Raw genomic sequence first — 20,138 nt, 5'->3', positions numbered from 1 at the left:
GAAAAAAAAATTTCTGTAACTCTTGCATAGGAATTATAGGAGAGACTTAATTCTTCTTTTTCTGTACATTTTAGAGACTTTGGGAGATATTAACCTCACTCTAGGCATGCTGAACGTGGAAGATAATATTAGCAAGGTAAGGAAAATCTGTTTTCCATTTACTTTTCCTAGTGCAATTATTGCAACATTTCATATTCCTCTTTCTTTGCCTTGACTTCTTTTCTCTCTGGCTTCATACACAGCATTCAATCTTTCAAAAAGTAGTTATAATGGAAGTCATTGTCATGTTTAAACAATGATATTTGGCATTTGAGGAATCATAGTATCCAATTCTGGAAGTTAGCTCAAGAATACTCTTTTCTACAACCTGATACGGAAAGATGTGGAAAGAGGGGGAGGCCATACTTATAACCATAAGAGTCTCCTCCTGTAGAAGCTGCGGGTTCCTATGACAGGCCCCAAAGATCTCCACTACTCATCTGTGATGCTAGTCCACAGTTAGAGATTTATTTCTCTGGGATGGGAGGGCTTTTCTGGCCCCAACAACCTTTTGTAAAATAACAACAGCTACCTCCAAGGGACACTTATCTAGGAAGGAGCACCCGAGAAGCTTTCCAAACACAGTGACTTGTATTATGTTCACCCCCCATACCTCCATGAGGTAGGCATGGCTGTTTCCATTTCACAGCAAAGAGGAGTAAGACCCACAACAGGTACATGACTAGAGCACAAGGTCGTCTGAGTTCAAAACAATGCTCCCAATCATGATCCAAGGCAGCCTCCCTATGAAGGACAGGGTCTACACCTTCATCTCCTAATCTGGTAGACCTCAACCCCGACTGCCTGTTAGAACCCCTTGTGCAAAGGGAGTTACTTCCCATCTTCAGCATGGGCATGGTACCTTGAAGGCAACGTGCTTGAGGCTGTTGGGCATTCCAGGACCCCAGTCTCTCATCTACCCGAGACCATGTAGCCACCTATGAGATTTCAAAGAGTCCTCTTACACAACATCTGGTCCAGCCCCATGATTCCAACACTGCGGTCCTGTCCAAAAGAATTCACAAGTTTCTTTCTATAAGGCATGAATAAAGCCAAGGACTTATAAACCTCCCTTAGGATCCAGTTTCAGAGCTTATCAGCCTCTTTGGGAATCACAGTGTGTTTCTTAATAACATAGTCACTTCCCAGTGGTAGGAGCAACGGTCTGGGTAATGAGCATTTCCATTCCCCTGAGTGCCCTACGACTTGAAAGCGACTTTCAAGACTGATACGTTAGGTAGCCTGCTTCCAACTTCAGTTAGATTTTGTCATAGTAATGTAGACAGGTTAAAATAGTTTTCAGAAAGAACTTTGTTTTATGTATAAGCTTTTGTGTCCTAAAGCTGCATATTATGTTCAGGAAGCCCTGATTAAGATGCATTAAAATCCCCCAATCAGGAGAGCACGAGCTGTGACGAGCACCAGGTGTTATACAAAACTGATAAATGATTGGACGCTACATATGAAATGAATGACGGTATGCTAGTTGGCTGACTGAATTTAAATTTTAAAAAGATGTATAAAATCCATTGTGTAGCAGAAACACATTGCTCAGTTTGATGGTGTTAATCATTTGCACTTCGTTTGAATCCTTTAGTTTTGCAACTCAGATTCTGTGTATACACTTGTATGTTCACAGGAAGACATTTATAGTCATCTCACTTCCGTTATTCAGAATAGTGACATCTTGGATGATGCAATCGTCCAACGGTTGATTTATTATGCTTCTAAGGACATGAGAGACAACAATGTAAGTTTGATTCTTAATGATAAATCAATACCAGGGTCGCAACTGGTCTTTAAGTGACCCAAATGCACCCATGTAGATATTTACAAGCTTTTCCTACGTTACTGCCTGAATTGCAAGTCACTTTCATTTGTTTCTTCATGATAACTTGGGTATTATTACAATACTGATTATCCCTTCATAGATAAGGAAACTACAACAAAGTTAAAAAAAAAAGACTTTAGTGATAATATTATCCATTCCAGTTTTAGATGAGCATGTTGATGTTTGGAGAGATTTTTTTCAAAGTAACTAGAACCCAATTTTCTTGCTTTCCATATATAAATTATTATCTCTCATGTGCCTACTTAGCTACCTATGCTAGGAATTGTATCAGAAAAATTATTTGTAGACATAATTTGAGTTTTAAGGTGTTTTCTTCCAGAAAGGATGTTTACCTGCCAAGGGTACTAACAATTTATGATTAATTTCAGGCCTTGAGATTTGGAGGAGGGGGGCACTTCTGTGATTCCAAGTTGGACTACAGTACATGGAGGGCCAAGCAAACCTTTCATTTAAATGCAGCCTTTTGGAGCCTTAGGCTAAAAGATAAGAAGTGGGATGACCAGGGTCGCACCATTTGTTGGTCTCAAATTCAGTCTATTCTCCCAAAATACTGCACAGGAGTCTCAAATATAGGACTGACATCTATGGATTTCCAATCATTTCCAGATCTTAACTTAGTAATTCATTCCACCTTATATTGTGATGTTTTGTGAGTATATTTTCTAATAGCTTGTCCAGCTCTTTTGATTGTCTTCAGCAGGAGATTCGATCAAACTTACCTAGTTCAGCACTACCAAAAACAGAAGTTCCTCCAAATATCTCCTCTATCCAAGATAACTGGATCAGAACAATATGAAAACCCAAAGTCCAGACTCCCTGTCCCATTTCCCTTTCTCAATACCCTTCAGGCCTTCAGCCACAGTGATTCCTCATTAACACAAAAAACATAGATCCTGTGTTCATAGTGCCCGATCAATTCGCAAGAAAATGTATTTTGACCTTACGTTTACAAGAACCTTAGTAAAACCTGGTTTTAAAGTTCACTAAAGTTACCTCTGCTGGACAGCTACTGACCCTCACCTTAGAGACTTTCTGCCCTGGGTTTGGAACAGCCTGTTCTGTCCCTATCCCAAAGCATTTGGGGGGAACTTAGAATATTACCTAGACCATCACCTCTCTGCAAACTCCCTCTGCTCTTCCTCCAGTTGTTATTGTTGTCTCCTTTTTCCTCCTCAGATCCTCAGAGAAACCAGAATGCTGGCTGGTGAGGTGTTGGTGTCTCTTGCTGCGCACGATTTCAACTCTGTGATGTATGAAATACAGAGTAACTTCAGGATCCTGGAGCTCCCGGATGAATTCATCGTGCTTGCTCTGGCTGAACTGGCGACCAGCTATGGTACGGAGGGAAGACTCTCCACATTTTCCTGGGAAGTATCCACCCTGACTAACCGTCTAAAACCAGATGGGTGCAAACAGCAGAAAGGAGAGCATTCTTCCCTTCTGCCATGCTCAAGAGCATCGACAGTGGGATTTAGGTGGTTGTTTCTGAGCACAGATGAACCTGCTGATGCACCATTAGTCCATGCTGCTCTCTATTTGGCTGAACCCTCCCATCCTCACCATCCCTTTGATCTGGCTTTGTGTTTGCAAAAGCCCTTTTTCCACAAGGCCTCTTCTGCAAACCACTGAACACTTACATGAAGTATGTAAGAGTTTATTAGGATTATTTTTCTATACCACTTTATTTAACAGATATTTATTTATGTATATATTTAGTTAGTTTGTTTGTTATTTTTATTTATTTAGATTTTTTTATTGAGTATCTATTGCCTGGGCTAGGCCCTGGGAATGCAGCCAAGTTCTGGTGGGAGAGATGGACATTAATCCAACAATTATCCAAACAGGCAATTGCTACAAACAACAGGTACAGCTAGAACCTTCTTTTAAATCAACCACTCCTTGCATGTACTGTAGTCCAACTTGGAATCACAGAAGTGCCCCCTCCTCCAATTCTTTAACTACAGTCAGGCCTTATGGCCAAAGAAGGGGTCCAGGAGAATATCTTCCTGCAGCACCTCACCTGTCTCCCCAAAACAGCTTTGACATGCTCCTTGCTGACGTGGAGAACCACAGAACTCTCCAGTGTGAGAGGATAATGGTTTTCTCCTCTTGTGCCCCTCTTGGCAGTGTCCCAGAGTATCCCCTTCATGATGATGACCCTGCTAACCATGCAAACCATGCTCAGGCTGGCCGAAGAGGAGAAGATGAAGGGAGTTTTCTGTATTGGTGGGTATTCTTTGTTATGACCAGACTATGAATTGAGCAAATGTTTTATTTTTCTTTTTTTTTTTTTAGATTTTCTTTATTTATTTGACAGAAAGAGATCACAAGTAGGCAGAGAGGCAGGCAGGCAGAGGGAGAGGGGGAAGCAGGCTCCCCACTGAGCAGAGAGCCTAATGTGGGGCTTGATTCCAGGACCCTGAGACCATGACCTGAGCCGAAGGCAGAGGCTTAATCCACTAGCCATCCACGCACCCATTATTTTTCCTTTTACTCTAGTTTTGTTCTATTCGCTAATAATAATAGCTACCATTTACTGAGTGCCTACCACATGGAAGTTTCTCTGCAAGGACTTGTCTCTCTCAGTCCTCAAGCAATTATAATTCTCTCTGTCTCAACTCTCAAAGCAAGGTAAGTACTATTACCCCCTCCCCCCATCATTTTACAGATGAGAAACAGAGAGTCATGGAAATTAAGCAATTTCCTTAAAGTGGTGACTGTCAGTGAAATGGAGAGGTGGATGTGACTGAGGTCTATACACTTTCCACTGCCTTATATAGCCTCCATTTCTACTAGCCTCCTTCTTTAATTGGATCACACTCTTCCCACAATGGTTCTGGGAGCTCACCAGTTCTTAGCAGTAGGCCAAATGTTGGCATCGATGTATAATGCAATGTTGTAATAAAGATAAGTAATCAACCTAATCAAAGTACAAGCACTCATAAAATTAAGGAAAACAGGTAAGCAAACCATGGGTCACAATTTCCATCTACCCCAAAATTGAAATACATCCAGAGTAACGAAGAGTCTGCAGAGAAGAAAATGGCCCTGGAATTTGCAGGGAAAAAAAAACATGTACAGCACAGTGAGAGGCTTCTTGGTTGAGTCTGGAGATCTGGGCTCCTCTCCTTGATCATCCTCTGAACCATCCTCTCTCAATCTCATTTTCACATCTAAACACATTAAATAAAGGGATTGCTAGGATCCCTCTCCCCTCTAAAGCCCTCTAACACTATGATTTTGTAATATTTAAAAGGCTGTGCTGTCAGGAATGTCATCTTTACCTCTCAACCAAGACTTGTGTGTTCTGTTTTGGCCATTTCTTTTCTGCCCTGTATGGAAGCAATATTTATATCTGGTATATCATGAGAATGTACTATGTGCCTGAATACTGCCTTGGGTATTTTAAGATTATTATTTCCTTTAACCTCACAGCAACCCCATTAGGTAAGTAACATTTTTCCTTTGTTTTACTGATGAGAAAATTGAGGCATAGAAATTTAAGAGCTTGCCTGCAGTCATACAGCTGGTGTATGGCAGAGCCAGGATTTGAACTATGACAGTCTGGCTCAAGAACTTGAGCAATTATACTAGATTAGCCCACTTTTCAATACTTTTTATTTTTCCTACTTACTATCACAGCTAACACTGTGTTCTTGCAAATAAACTTTGGTGCTTGTAATAGCATTTCTAACTGCAATATCAATAACCCAATAGGGAAAAGGAAATAAAACTAGAACTCATCACAGCATCAAAAAAGGATTCTCTGCCTTTGTGTTATAAAGTTATCTAGTGCCCTTTGGTCTTAAAGCAACTTTTGCCTGGCTACCACTAAAGAATAGGTATATAATTTCATAGTCATCCATCCGTCTATCTAGCTATTCATTTAATCAGCCAATAAGCAGACATCCTGCTCATTGCTTCAGATACTGTCAAGAGATAAGACATCCTTTCCCTCATGTTGATTTTGGCCAGTACAAGACAAGCGCGCACACACACACACACACACACAAGATTATGACAATGTATAGCAGAAGATTATCAGTTGGAAAGGAATATGAATGAGTCAATACATGGCCAGCTCTAAGGTACTGAGGGTCTTTCCAGAGTATTTTTTGCATATGAAGAGTATTTTTTGCATATGAAGAGTAAACTATGACTTTTCTTCATCATCTAGTGAAACAAGAGAGCTGAAGGAACAAATAATATTATTTAATACACTTGATGCAAATATGGGCTCGTGGTCCAAATGATATTTTTGCAAGCCCAACATTTTTTATTTTATTGAAGTGAAACAGACCCTTGGAAAAACATACCAATCAGAAGTGTACAGGTTGATGTGTTGTCACAAAATGAACTTACTTGTATGACCACCACTCAGGTCAAGAAGTGGGAGATTACTAATAACCCAGAAGCCCACCTCATCCTGCCAATCATCATGATCTCTATCCTTTCTAAGAGTAACCACAAGCCTGACTTCTAACACCATAGCTTAGTTTCACCTATTGTGAAATTCATACATGCTGTTGTGTGAAGCTGTCTGTGTTCACTTCTGTCTACTATTACATGTCTATACTACAGTTTGTCCATTCTACTTCCTGACGGACATTTTTCTGTTTTCTGTTTGAGACTATGACCCACCCCCCAAAGTGAATATGAACATTCTAGTACAAGTTTTTTAGTGCCTATATGTTTGTGTATCTAACCAACTGCATACTTAGGAGTGGAATTTCTGGGTCATAAGGAATATATATTCAATCTTTTCTAAAGTGTTTGTACCAGTTCACACTCCCCTCAGCCGTACTTGAAAACACCAGCTGCACCTTAGTCTTACCAACATTGACGTTGTCTGAAATTTTAGGAATTCTATATCGTTTGTTGTATTATCTCATTATGGTTTTAACTTACATTTCACTAATGTGGCTGAATACTTTTTATATGTTTATTTGGTACAGTCATATAACATTTTATAGAAACTATCACACATTTGTTAATGATCAGTACACTCTTCTCAAAGTATTTTATGGGCCCTCCCATCTTGGTATTTTTCTCAGTCTGTGATTGTTTTTAAAATGCAGCCCTTGAGAAGTTCAGCAAAGCCATTTACAAATATGTCAACCACTGGAGAGACTTTCCCTATCCAAGATTGGATGCCAACCGACTATCTGACAAGATCTTCATGCTGTTCCGGTATATAATGGAGAAGTGGGCCCCCATTACCTCGCCCATCCAAGTGAGTGGGGGCCTTGGCATGCCCCAAGAGAGCTCTCCTTCCATGCTACTTCAACTTCCTCCCCTTTTTGACATGATCATTAATCTCAGTTGTTTGGAAAGCTATGAGTTGTGTTTTTATCAGGTTTATCAACACTTTTGTTTTTCCTGTTTCAAATCACTATTTATTCATTTTTAAGCTAATATTTATTGTGTCCCCATGACATGCCAGGCACTGTCCCCCCACCCTGGAGAGACAGCAGGGATTGAAAGACCAAAATCCCCAACTCTTGTGGAACTGACATTCCAGTATGTAGAAAGAACAATGACTAACTAGAGATGCGTAAAATAAAGAGAAATTCAGTATTTCATGTCTTATAACCCATATTTGGGCTGAGTCACTCTTTAGGAAAAACAAGAGCCAACAAAAATCTCCCATGTCTAGGAAGATGACAATGAAATAAAATATCTAAAGGACATGCATGACTACTTCAAAAGATTGATATGCCTTGTGCAGAAGACATTACAAAGGGTGTGCACATGGTATCCCATGCCTATCTTGCTTAATCAGTATAATTTTTAAATGGAGAGTAAATTACATCCTATTTAGGTCTTTTATTCCTATATTTAAAAGATGTAGCACTTTTCTTCTCTAGCTTAGTTTCTTTTCTATACTTTAAGCTACCAAAACATTTATTTTTTTTAACACACTGCTGAGGTAGTTAAATCATTAGCAAACTTGGAACTTTTAAAATATCCTGTAAAAGTCTTTTCTTTAAGGCACCTGAAAAACACAATTCAATACAAATCCTCCAAGTACTTTCCTAGCTTCCCACAGAAAGAGTTAGATAAGTGACAAGAAAGTGCACACAGTAATGAGGGAACAGAGAGAGAGAGAAGCACTTAAATCCTGTGGCGAGTAGTGCAAAGGCCGTGACATTGAAACTGAGCTTGCAGCCTATAAAGATGTTCACCCAAGCAAAAGGCATTCCCTAAAGAGGCCATAAAAGTTGCTGAAGCAGACGCTGGAGACAGGATAACATGCACACTTGAGTGAGTCCAGTAGAAGAGAGGGAAGGGGAGAAGAGAACGGAGATATAAAGAAGCAGAAACAAATAAAACCAGGAAAGATTTTGGTCTTAGTCACATAATGATGAGTCTTGAATGCTACACAGGAGTTTGGATATATATATATATATATATATATATATATATATATATATATATATAAGAAATAATAAACATTTGGAGGGTTCTAAGCAAAGAGAATGAGATCTTAGAAACTAAGAAAGGAATAATTTTCAAGAAGCAAAAGGAGATGTTACAGTGCTCAAGCAAGAATAATCTTGAAAGGAGACCATTGCTTGGAATTGTCCAACTGCTCAGAAGAATCATCCAGCTGACACACGGTTGAGTGAAATAAATGGTTGTTATTCTGAACCACTAAGTTCTGAGATGGTTTGATAGACAACAAAACTTAGTTGACAGAAAAAAAAAATTCATCACCTAATATTATGTAGAAAAGCAGAATATAGAACAGTATATTAAAGAATGGTGTCAGTTTTTTAAAAATTAAAATGTATAGAGGAAACGTAGGGAAGAATAAGTAAAATTAATTTAAAAAATATTAAAGTACACCAAAGAATGATTATCTATGGATACTGTCGGCAATGTGAATACTGTGTTTTCTTCTTCATAACTTTTGTGATTTCTAAATTTTTCCAGTCAACCTATTTACATTTATATTTTACACTTGTTTGTTTTTTATATCAGCAGAAGCCAGAGTGGACTGAAGAGTAAATGAGAGGTGGGAAGTAGAGATGGCAAACGTAGACCTCTCTTTCAGAAAATTTTGCTTTTTGTTTGTTTGTTTGTTTCAAGTTTTTATTTAAATTCTAGTTAACATATAGTGTAATATTGGTTTCATAGGTAGAATTTAGTGATCACATAATTTTTTGGAAAAAAGAAAGAAACAGAATTGGGGTCAGAGTGATTTGGAATTGAAGAGTTTTTTAATATAAGGGAAATTTTCAACTTATTAGTATATTGAAAGAAAGTGACTAGTGGACTAGTGGAGAAAGTCACTCCACTAGTGACTAGTGGAGAAAGGTTAAAGAAATAGGAAGGGGACAAATATGGAAATGAGTATCAGTAGAGATACAGATGTAGACAGAGCTAAAAATACAAACATAACTATAACTGCTTCGTGCAATGATTTTAACCTAAACATTTTTCAAAGAATTCTTTCTTGGTTGGAAGCAGTGAGGAAAATTGTGTGGGCTGTCTAAAGCTCCAGGTATTCTGAGAACTGTACAAAAAGCTCAGTGAAGTCTTAGACGTGGTATTCGTTGGCTGCCTCTGCAGACTTTGGCCATCGTTAAGGCACACGGCCCCACGGTGAGCCTGCTGCTTCATCGGGAAGATCTCTGTGACTATGCCCTGGACCAGGTACCCTGGCTCCTGAACCAGTATAAAGACAAAGAGATTGATTTCCACGTCACTCAGGTAAGAGCCACACCCTCAGGGAACCGATTCAGAGAGTCTATCCACAACCATCCTGGAAGACAGTAAGTCTCCAGAGGTCCTAAGGAACTGAGATACTGGTTTGGGCAGTTGAACTTAAATACTTTTTGAGAAACATGAGGTAGAGAAGAGGTGGGCATAGCTGGGTGATGGAATATCCAAAAAAGGGATTAAGAATTTTCTTTTCAAGTTGCTCAGACACTGACTAAGGCAGGGGGTTCAGAATCACTGAAGAAAATTGTGACCACAGGAAGGTTATAGGTTTGTTCTCCTCACAAAAACCGTAATTATTTGTCTTCCACATCCTGTGCTGCTGCTTCATGGGCAGCCTCCAACTAACCTTTAAGAGCTTCCATTCCAGAGTCTAAAACAAATACTGACCGCGGTGGTCCTTTATGACACTGCCCTTCCAAAGGGCTTGAGAAAGACCATCTTTATCAGTTTACTCCACCAGGTAAGAAAACCCTGCTGTCAGATCTGATTCATTTCCTCTGGTTTTCTGTTTTTAACATCTGCCGCCTGATTCTTCTTTCTCACTCAGGTGTGCAGAGTTCCAGAGCCTCCTGTAAAGGAAAATGAAATTGAAGCTTCAAGCTGTTTCCTCATTCTAGGTAGGACCTAGCAACCAGAGGGTTTTTAACAAAAATGTCTCGCAGCGATGATGACAACTGTGATGAAGGATGTGCAAACTGTCGCACACACAGACACACACACACACACACACACACACACACAATTCTTTCAACTCATGGTATCCTGTGCCTCTTCCTACCCTTCCAGTCCCAAGAGAAGCACAACAGATAGATAACCAATCACCCTGGTTTGCCTGGAACTAATGGACTTCCAGGGATAAAACGTTCAGTTCTAAAACCAGAAAATTTCCATACACATTTTGAGAATTAACCCCTTTATCAAATACATGGTTGGTAAATATTTTCCCCATCCCATCTGTTGCTTTTTCATTTTGTTAATGGTTTTTGTGGGGGGTTTTCTGCCGAGCAAAAGATTTTTGGTTTGATACAGTCTTGCTTATTTTTGTCTTTGGTGCTTCTACTTTTAGTGTCAAATCCAAAAAAATCATTGCCAAGACCGATGTCAAGGAGCTCACCACCTATGTTTTCTTCCAGGAGTTTTATGGTTTCAGGTCTTACTCTCGTGTCTTTATTCTGATTTGATTTTTGTATATGGTATAAGGTAGGGATCTAGATTCACTCTTTTGCATGTGGCTGTCCATTTCCCAGCATCATTTATTGAAGAGACTATCCTTGCACTGTTATGTATTTTTGACTCCTTTGTCAAAAATTAATGGACTACATATGCATGAATTTATTTCTGGGCAAACCAAGGTGAGCTGGCAATCCTAGGGATAGGAAATGCTTTTTTCCTTGGTATTTGAGCCTATTTCAAACTGTGTCAAACCCAAAGTCACGCCATTTCTCCCTCATCATCTCTTAATATACATTCCTTGTCTCCCTCTCACTCTCTTCTTCACTCTTTCCCCTTCCTTCTTGTTCTCACATCACAATCCCACCCACTGTCTAGTTGAAATACCTGGTGCAGGTCATAAAGGAGGCACCAAGTTCTTGGAGTCAGCATACAAATTATGTTCCAACATAGACCCTGAAAAGTAAGGACCAGAGCAATCCCATACCTCCCATACCTCTACCTCCACCTTCCCCAAAATATGTCATTTCTACTACTTCACTGCATTACCTTTCTATTATGTTCTAGTTATTCCCTATTATGTTCTAGTTTTTCCTATGTTTCTATTCTATCCTCTGTTTTATGCACACCCTATTACCTGCTTCACTCAATCTCTAATAGTTCAAAACCAAACCACTTTCTTCCAATCAGGCCTTTTCTCTTTCTTCCCTGCTTCCTGCCTTACCTTGTAGCTCCCCAGCTTCCGAGCTGGTGAAGCATCACTCCAGTCTCCGCCTCCATGTTCACAAGTTGTCCTCCCTGTGTCTCCTCTCCTTTTCTCATCTCATACTGAATTAGGGCCCACCCTAATAACCTCATCTTAATTTGATTCCATCTATTAAAAAAAAAAACTAACTTCCAAATATTTATACGTATTCCATATTTATATGTATGAACAGATGTGGACCTAGGTATATAAATCTCTCTGAGTGACCAAACTGCTTAATTTTGTGATACTAAAGATGCACTGATGTAATAAAATCTAGTACCAACCAAAGAGTGACTTTGAAAATCTCCATGGAATTCTGCTTTTCCCGTTCACAAGTGTTTTATCAAAGGTGAAAATGAGTTCTTATGACTCCAGTATTTCTTAAACCTGCAGCCCATTCCAACCCTGCAGACCTGATGGAATTTTTTGATGAACAAATGAGGAATAATAATGAAACCATTCGAATGGGAATTTTGACTTTGTTAAGATCGGCTATCAATGCTGAGGGTAAGCAAGGAAATGAAGCCAGAGTGGTTTATTTTGTCCCAAGAAGGAAACTGAAGCCTATGCATTCGCTAACTTTATTCTATGTCTTTGGGGTGTTTGTAGTACAATCTACTACTCTAAGATTCTATTTTATTTGAGAGGGAGAGAAAAAGAGGGTGTGAAAGCATGGGGGGAGGGGCAGAGGGATAGGGAAAAGCAGACTCCCCACTGAGCAGGGAGCCTGATGAGGAATTCGATCCCAAGACTCTGAGCTCTTGACCTGAGCTGAAGGGAGACACTCAACTGACTGAGGCACTCGGTGCCCCTATAAGCCACTACATTTTCAGTTTCCTCTCTTCTTTTCAGTTACCTCTTCTTTCGTGATACTTATGGATATATGTAGGTAAGAAGAAGTAGAATTCTTGAAAATCAAATTTAAAATCTAGAAGATCTAGTAGGCTGGCCAAGTGGCCCAATAAATAGATGGAGGTGGGAGGAATGCACAATATTCTAGAGATTAGTGCATTTAGAAAACAGCAGAATTTAATGAAATATCATATTTCATTAATTCCAAAAAGCACACATTTTCATGATATTGGAATGCATCTCATAATTGATAGCATCTTTAATTATAATAAGCCACTACTAGCTTTTTTGGTACAATATAAAATAGTGGTATCTCATAAGATTGATGATATCTTGGATTCAATAAAATATGAGAATTCCTTTTTATCCTATATTATAATAGTTCAAAAAATTTAAAAAATTCAGTTATCCCTGAGATTTACTGAAGAATCAGAAGACAAGAAATATGAAGTAGTCTCACAAAATTTAAAACTAATCTGTGGACGTGATGTGTGGAGTCCACTTTTGAACCTAACATTTTAGACAAGATGAAACCTAATATAATATGGAGCAAAGAGAGCAATAAATATCTTTCAAAAACTGAAAAAGAAGAGAGGTGCCCAAGTGGTTCACTGGGTTAAGGTCTGCCTTCAGCTCAGGTCATGATCCCAGGGTCCTTGGATCAAGTGCCATTTTGTCGGGGGGGTCCCTACTCAGTGAGGAGTCTGCTTCTCCCTTCTCTTCTGCACCAACCCCCCTGCTCATGCACTCTCACACTCTCTCTCTAATAAATTAATAAAGTCTTTTTTTAAAAAATGGAGAAGAGGGTAAGAGGAAATTGAATAACATAAAATGTTATGGACAAAAGACTTTGCAATTATGTGCCATAACTCTAATGGGTTTTCATCAATCCTAGAACAGACTGTACTCCTACTGAACCTGGCCTCTTAATTTCTCTCCCTGTCCTTCAGAACCCAAGTTGCGGGATCACATCACTTCAATTGAAAGAACAGTCAAAGTTGTCATGGGTGACCTCAATATAAAAGTAAGAGAAATAATGGGGACTTTGATTTTGTTGATGGTAGTTTTAGGAATTAATGAAATGGTTTTGATTCTTTAAGAGTCTACTTTAATGATGAATCACAGGCCTGTACCACTGAAACAAATAATACACTATATGTTAATGAAATTATTTTTTTTTAAAAAGAATCTACTTTAAGATTGCTTTATAAAGAGCTCAAGGATGAATTCTAATTTTAATAGAAATCAATCTTTCCCCAAAAGATAAACTATATCAAGGTAAAGTTCTAAATTACATTCAGTTCAAGAGCTTCTCAGTAGAAAAAAAGATTTTTGCCCAGAGCATCACACTGCTACTCTCTTTAAATGGTTTAAAAATTGCTAATTATATAAATAATGTACCTTCCTACAAAAAATAATAACCCCTAAGTATGTTTTGTTTTTGTTTTTGTTTTAGCTTAGATATCTTATTTTCCAACTAGGGAAATCTAAAGCAAATCTTGCACATATATTGCACAATATTTCCTGATTATTTGATTAAAGTAGTCCATATTAGAAAAGATATATAACTTGTACTAGAATGAACAAAAAAATAGAAATTACTGCATTTTTTTATTAAAACCATATTTTGTTTGGATCAAAGCCCTATACAGAAACCAATGAAAAGAAGAAAACTCCCCTATGAGACTTTTATCTGTAATGACTATAACAAAAGTTAAGCAATAAATAACAGTAATTATGCTAAGTGGAATAAATCAGAGAAAGACAAATATATGATTTCACTCATAGGTGGAATTTGAGAAACAAAACAGGTGAACACAGGGGAAAGAAAAGAGAGAGAGAGAAGCAAACCATAAAACAGACTCTTAAGGATAGAGAACAAACTGAGGGTTGCTAGAGGAGAGGTGGGTGGGGAATGGGTTAAATAGGTGACGGTCATGGCGCCTGGGTGGCTCAGTGGGTTAAGCCGCTGCCTTCGGCTCAGGTCATGATCTCAGGGTCCTGGGATCGAGTCCCGCATCGGGCTCTCTGCTCAGCAGGGAGCCTGCTTCCTCCTCTCTCTCTGCCTGCCTCTCTGCCTACTTGTGATCTCTCTGTCAAATAAATAAATAAAATCTTAAAAAAAAAAAAAATAGGTGACGGTCATCAAGAAGGGCACGAGGCATTATACGTAAGTGATGAATCGCTAAATTCTACTCCTGAAACTAATATTATACTATATGTTAACTAACTAGAATTTAAATTAAAAATTGAAACAAAAATAAATACATAAGACATAATAACTTTTTTAAATTAAAAATTTTAAAAACAGTGATGTAATTATAGATAAAAGCTCAGACCAGGAAATGGCCAAGCCAATCAAAAAATGATTAAAAGAGTTTAGGGTAAAGTGAAAGAGGACAGAAACTTTAAGGAAGTCTAATTCCCCAGGCAAAAATAGAGAATTATAATTTTTTCCCCCTCATTTAGGTAGACTACTGGTGTATTTATGCTATTTACTACTTTGTGGCCCTACCTCCCTATTCAAAATTATTCTTTTTTTCCAACTCTCCATTATAAGACCCATTCAGTAAAGAATTAGATCTGAGGGGCACCTGGGTGGCTCAGTGGGTTAAGCCTCTGCCTTCAGCTCAGGTCATGATCTCAGGGTCCTGGGATTGAGCCCCACATCGGGCTCTCTGCTCAGTAGGGAGCATGCTTCCCAACCCCACCCCACCTCCGCCTGCCTTTCTGCCTGCTTGTGATCTCTGTCTGTCAAATAAATAAATAAAATCTTAAAAAAAAAAAAAAAGAATTAGATCTGAGTTTTCTATCCTCCAGGGAAGCAATCCAATAAACAAACTTAAATATTTAAAAATTATAGTACAGGTTCATAATCTCTTGTTCTAATCCCTGGGGTCAGATATATTTCAGAATTTACAACCATCCTGATTTTAGAAAGACATTACTGTGACTGTAGCCACAATCAAAGTCATTAATATCTCTGCAAGAAAATATGTGCAGATCTACACTACACAGATTAAGTAAAGACTACAAACAGTTTTCAAATAGTTGAGTTGGGTTTTGCCACCTAATGAGTTAGGGCCAGACTCATGAAACAAAATTCCAGCATCCAGAGTTTTTTGGGTTTTGAAATTATAGATGAAGGATTATAGATGTAGAGTTCATTGTGCTATTGTTCATTGAGAATTTTAAAAGCAAGACAGTGTTTTAACCCATAATACCAACATTTCATAATGTACCGTAACAGAACATATGTCCTGGGAGCAAAGGAGAATAATTTTTGGTTAAAGAAGGCATTTCCTGTAACCCTTAAGTCATAAGCTATAGCTGGCTTCCTGCTCCATCTATGTGAGTCCCACCATTCAACGGATACTCCTTTTCGGGAAGGTTCTCACAAATGATCCATAAAAGTTAAAGAATAGGAGAAGCTAAATTATTGTTCTGCCCAATGCAGTAAAATGCTGCAAATGCATTTTTTTGATTCTAGGTGAGGAATTCCACTCTCCTCCTCATTCAAACCATGTGTGAGAAATGCTTCATTGAAGCCCGGGAAGGATGGCCACTGATTGAATATATCTTCTCCCAGTTTGCCATGTCCAACAAGAACCTGGTATGAAGAGGGTGCAGCTTTGAAAGCTACCCTGTAACAAGGGCAGTTAACTAGGGCTCAATTCAATGACTAATTTAGAACTTCTATTTCAGTCTTATCACTTTTATCAATAAATTTTTCAGCCTCTAGCCTTCTGAGTTCTCTTTCACTGGTATCACTTAGAGCTTATGATAAATTCGAGGTAGGTGAAATCATGGTTTTTCCCAGAGGAGGCAATCTATCCTCAAAACCTTGAGGCAGGGGTGGAGAAAGTGAATTACTTCTGAGAAAACAGAAGACGTCCATACTTGCCAAATGGGGGTTAACTTCCTAAAAAGCATGTACGTAAGATGGGGATCTTAGTAAGTCCATGATAGCCGAAATCACAGTCCACTCCACTAAGAGGCTGTGTCTTTGAAAATTTTGCACCCGAGACAATAGCAAAGGCCTGAGAGAGAGAGGGAATGTCCGTAGTTCAAGGACCATCACAATTTTTGCTTTTCTGCTTTATCCAGCAGTGTCTGTTCCAACCAATTCCTCCAAGGTGCACTTTAAAACAGAAGTTAAGTACTGAAGACCAAAACTGCTGGGTTCCATGAGCCCCTTGAGTGGCTGTATTGTCCTCCCCAGAGTCTGAGAGCACATCCAAGTAAGGTCAGAGGGAACCAGCAGGAAGGATTATTAACAGGTCTCCTGTTTCATCTTTCTTAAAGGAAAAACCAATGAAACCTAACTCCCATGAGATTGAAAAGGGAGAGGAATCTGTCCGGGAAACAAGCCTCGAGGTCTTAAAAACCCTAGACCCACTGGTCATTGGAATGCCCCAGGTAAGTGGTCTTCTGTCACGACTGACAGTTACTTGGATCATCTCTCCAAAGCTCTGCCCATTTAGGAGTAAAAACATGAATTAGTCCTTCATGTGCTGTCATCAGCTTTTTGATGCTCTGATTCAGTGAAGTACATTGCAATGCTCAGTGCCCAGAATAGAGTAGTTCCTCAAAAGCACCTCTTATTCCCCTAGCATACCTAGACATATCGTCAAGTGGTGAGTAGAGATTCTAATTCAGTGAATGCTAAACTTTCCCCATTCATCTGGGAAGGTGTTGAAAGCACACATTCTCGGGCCACAGCTGACACTTGAAAATAATCTATACCTTAATGGGAGGAGCCTTGGAATCTGTATTTTTCCCAAGCAAAATAACCTGAGAGAAAGGATTGAATGGCCAGAAATGCATGGCATGGACAAGAGATAAGCAACAGACCAGTTTAAATGGATCAGAGGCTTCATCTAGGATGGCATTTTAAGGTGTGATTCTTGGATTGATTATCTAAGGTATTTATTTAAAACATAGATGTCCAGGCCATATCCCACATCCACTGAATCAGCATTCTGTGCATAGGGCCCATGAATCTGCATGCAAACACGTCCCAATATATCTGCTACATACTAAAGATTGAAACATTTCCATGTAAAAGCAAATAATGAAAAGAAGTGTAGGACCAGACTCCTGTGGGCCTGAAATGCCAAAGTCCTACCTTGTGACTGATGAGCCATTCAAAATGTTAAGCAAGTGCTAAATATAAATATAAAATAACTGTGAGAGATCAGTGGATTTACATAGGAGCAGACTAAATGGAAAGAGAGTGAGCACGAGATCAGATGTAACTCCCAGGAACTGGGCAGCGTCATGAGAGTAGGAAGGAAATATGGAAGGGCATGGAAGATCTTATAATGAAAAAAAAAAAAAAAAGACAGGGCTTGGTGATTAAATCTGGATGGCAAGACAAAGGGAAGGGTCCATGTTGACCCCAAGGTTTCCACGAGGACAAGGGAGTTTTCCAGAGAATACAAAACGGACTGACTAAAGAAAACAAGTGTTGCCAGAACTCCAGAGCAATAAGGTCAGCACCTAGAGCAGCCCATTCACTATCCATCCCCAGTCATTCTCTCTGAGCAACACACTCCAGTCTTGGGGTTTGGGGACATACGCGACTTATTGTGGGTTGCCACACTGACAAAGGACTTGGTGACCCTTGGTGAGTGGAGCCCAGGTGTACTAGACTTCCTTCCTGCACTGCCTAGAACAGTTCTTCACAAGAAAGAATTGTCCTGCCCCAAATTCCAGCAGCAAACCCATGCAGACATGCTGAGTAACACTCACTACAACCAACACCTGAACACGAATGTGTACATGAATGTGAACATGAATGCAGAGATTTCATTTTGATTTGGCCTGAAGAGCAAAAAAAATAACAGGTGAGAGAACATGCTCTTCATCAGAGGGAGAAATCATGGACAAATCCGAAATCTTTGCATCTTGCCTTGTTTTCCCCAGGTGCTGTGGCCAAGAGTCCTTACTTTTGTAGTTCCTGCAGAATATACAGGGACTCTGAACTACCTGTTTAATATCATCAGAAGCTTGATTATGGCAGAAGAGAGGAAGAAGAATGATGCCAAGGAGTCAACAGCACTTGTCATCTCCACCGGAGCTGGTGTGTGCATACAAAAACAAAGCAAAACACTTCTTTTATGCAAGGCTCATTTCCGGAATGGCTATAGTGCTTTGCTTATATACTCAACCCCAATCTGAATTCTCTAGCCCCCACAGCAATAATGGAAACCACTTTCTCTTTCCAGTGAAACTTCCTTTGCCCCAGCAGCTACTGGCCAGACTTCTGGTGAGTGAGTTATGAATAACTAATATGGGAGAAATTTAGGCCAATATAGATCATTCAGTTCTAAATAAATCTCAATAAAGATTACACAGCAAGTCCAAACCAAAAGAAACACTAAAATGGCATAATAAATGTCCTGCTACACTAATGACACTCATTAAAATTATTGGCAAGATTATCTTCTCGCTCTGAAATGCTCGTTAAACTTAATTTATTATTTTAAAATAAGCATAGACTGAATTTGATTCCCAAGTGCCATTCAAATAAATTCCACATCTATTATTTAGATTTCCTTCTTTCCTTTTCCTTCCTATATGTAGCATTTGCTCAGATACCATTTCCACGTGTCTTTATTTGATCAATATATGTAACTAAGTGTTGGTACCTTCTATTTATTTTTGCTTGATGGTTTCTATGTATTTTTTCCCCTTTATCCTCAGATGCAAATTGGGGGGGGGCGGTTGTTTAAGTATTAGCTTTGCTCTAAAATAAGAAATAGGGGGCGCCTGGGTGGCTCAGTGGGTTAAGCCTCTACCTTCGGCTCAGGTCATGATCTCAGGGTCCTGGGACGGAGACCCGCATCAGGCTCTCTGCTCAGCAGGGAGCCTGCTCTCCCCCACCCACCTATTTGTGATCTCTGTCTTGTCAAATATATAAATAAAACCTTTTAAAAAAATAAGTAAGAAATAGACTGACGTTTGGTTGAGAGATGGTCTAATGTAGGAATCAAGGGCATCCAGGACAGCGATAAAAGGAAAAGGCAGGTGGACCTTTTAAATACCCCTGCAGTTGATTAACTTTTTATCTTCCATTTTTCAGGTAATATCTATGCTTGCCAGTTTAGGGAAATTATGTGGGGCTGGTGCAATAGGACTTTTGAAGATACTGCCTGAGATAATTCACCCCAAGTTGGTAAACCTGTGGAAAACACGTTTTCCTGAGCTCCTGCAGCCTCTGGAAGGTACAAGGGAGTGGAATCAGGTCTTTATCGAAAGAGGCAAGAGCATAAAGAAATGAGGCACCACTTCTCTGCCTGAGGTTCATTTGAGGCGATTAAAACAATGAACTTGATGTGCAAAGTAGACAGCTATATTTTTTCCTTGATTCCTTATGTTCTAATTCTCTACCACATATTTGTACTACAGGAGGATCCAGTGGGTAATATTCTTAGCAGAAACTTTTACTTTTGCTCTGGTCTTTTTCTTCTATTTAGACAAACTCCCTTTTGGTATTGTTCTAAAAAGTCATTACTATTTATGTTAGAAAATTAAAATATGGTCATTACAGTAGTTACTGTTGAAGTTAACCAAAAATAAACCTAGATTTGTAACCTGGACTGAAGACTTTTTCCTGTCTGATTAGCACTTGAAGTTGGCAACATAGTAAATTTCATCTGAAATAGTCATCCTCTGTAAAGCTTAAAGTGGGGCTTCAGCATTCACTGGGGACCTGGCAAGGGAGAAACAGAGTCCTGACTTTAT

General features: G+C 39.1%; 1 protein-coding gene across 4 annotated transcripts in view; it reads left to right on the top strand.

The window, feature by feature from the left end:
• MROH2B (maestro heat like repeat family member 2B) overlaps positions 1 to 20,138 on the top strand; it is a 63,288-nt gene that overhangs the window by 1,759 nt on the left and 41,391 nt on the right. For all 4 annotated transcript variants that reach the window (XR_198388.2, XM_004737959.2, XM_004737957.2 and 1 more), the window contains 15 exons: positions 75 to 136; positions 1,679 to 1,789; positions 3,068 to 3,227; positions 4,019 to 4,117; positions 6,970 to 7,124; positions 9,467 to 9,607; positions 9,987 to 10,079; positions 10,167 to 10,236; positions 11,931 to 12,044; positions 13,340 to 13,413; positions 15,880 to 16,002; positions 16,695 to 16,808; positions 18,318 to 18,474; positions 18,620 to 18,660; positions 19,477 to 19,618. Coding sequence is in view for 3 of the 4 variants with exons in the window: in XM_004737959.2 (XP_004738016.2) it covers positions 75 to 136; positions 1,679 to 1,789; positions 3,068 to 3,227; positions 4,019 to 4,117; positions 6,970 to 7,124; positions 9,467 to 9,607; positions 9,987 to 10,079; positions 10,167 to 10,236; positions 11,931 to 12,044; positions 13,340 to 13,413; positions 15,880 to 16,002; positions 16,695 to 16,808; positions 18,318 to 18,474; positions 18,620 to 18,660; positions 19,477 to 19,618 (1,656 nt within the window). In the remaining variant the exon portion in view is untranslated. The remainder of the gene's footprint in view (positions 1 to 74; positions 137 to 1,678; positions 1,790 to 3,067; positions 3,228 to 4,018; positions 4,118 to 6,969; positions 7,125 to 9,466; positions 9,608 to 9,986; positions 10,080 to 10,166; positions 10,237 to 11,930; positions 12,045 to 13,339; positions 13,414 to 15,879; positions 16,003 to 16,694; positions 16,809 to 18,317; positions 18,475 to 18,619; positions 18,661 to 19,476; positions 19,619 to 20,138) is intronic.

This window comes from Mustela putorius, unplaced genomic scaffold (genome assembly GCF_011764305.1).
Source record: "Mustela putorius furo isolate JIRA1106 unplaced genomic scaffold, ASM1176430v1.1 tig00000407_pilon_pilon_pilon, whole genome shotgun sequence".
NCBI classification, from domain to species: Eukaryota; Metazoa; Chordata; class Mammalia; order Carnivora; family Mustelidae; genus Mustela; species Mustela putorius.
Note: the sequence above shows the minus strand (reverse complement) of the source record. Positions and strands in the feature narration are given on the sequence as shown.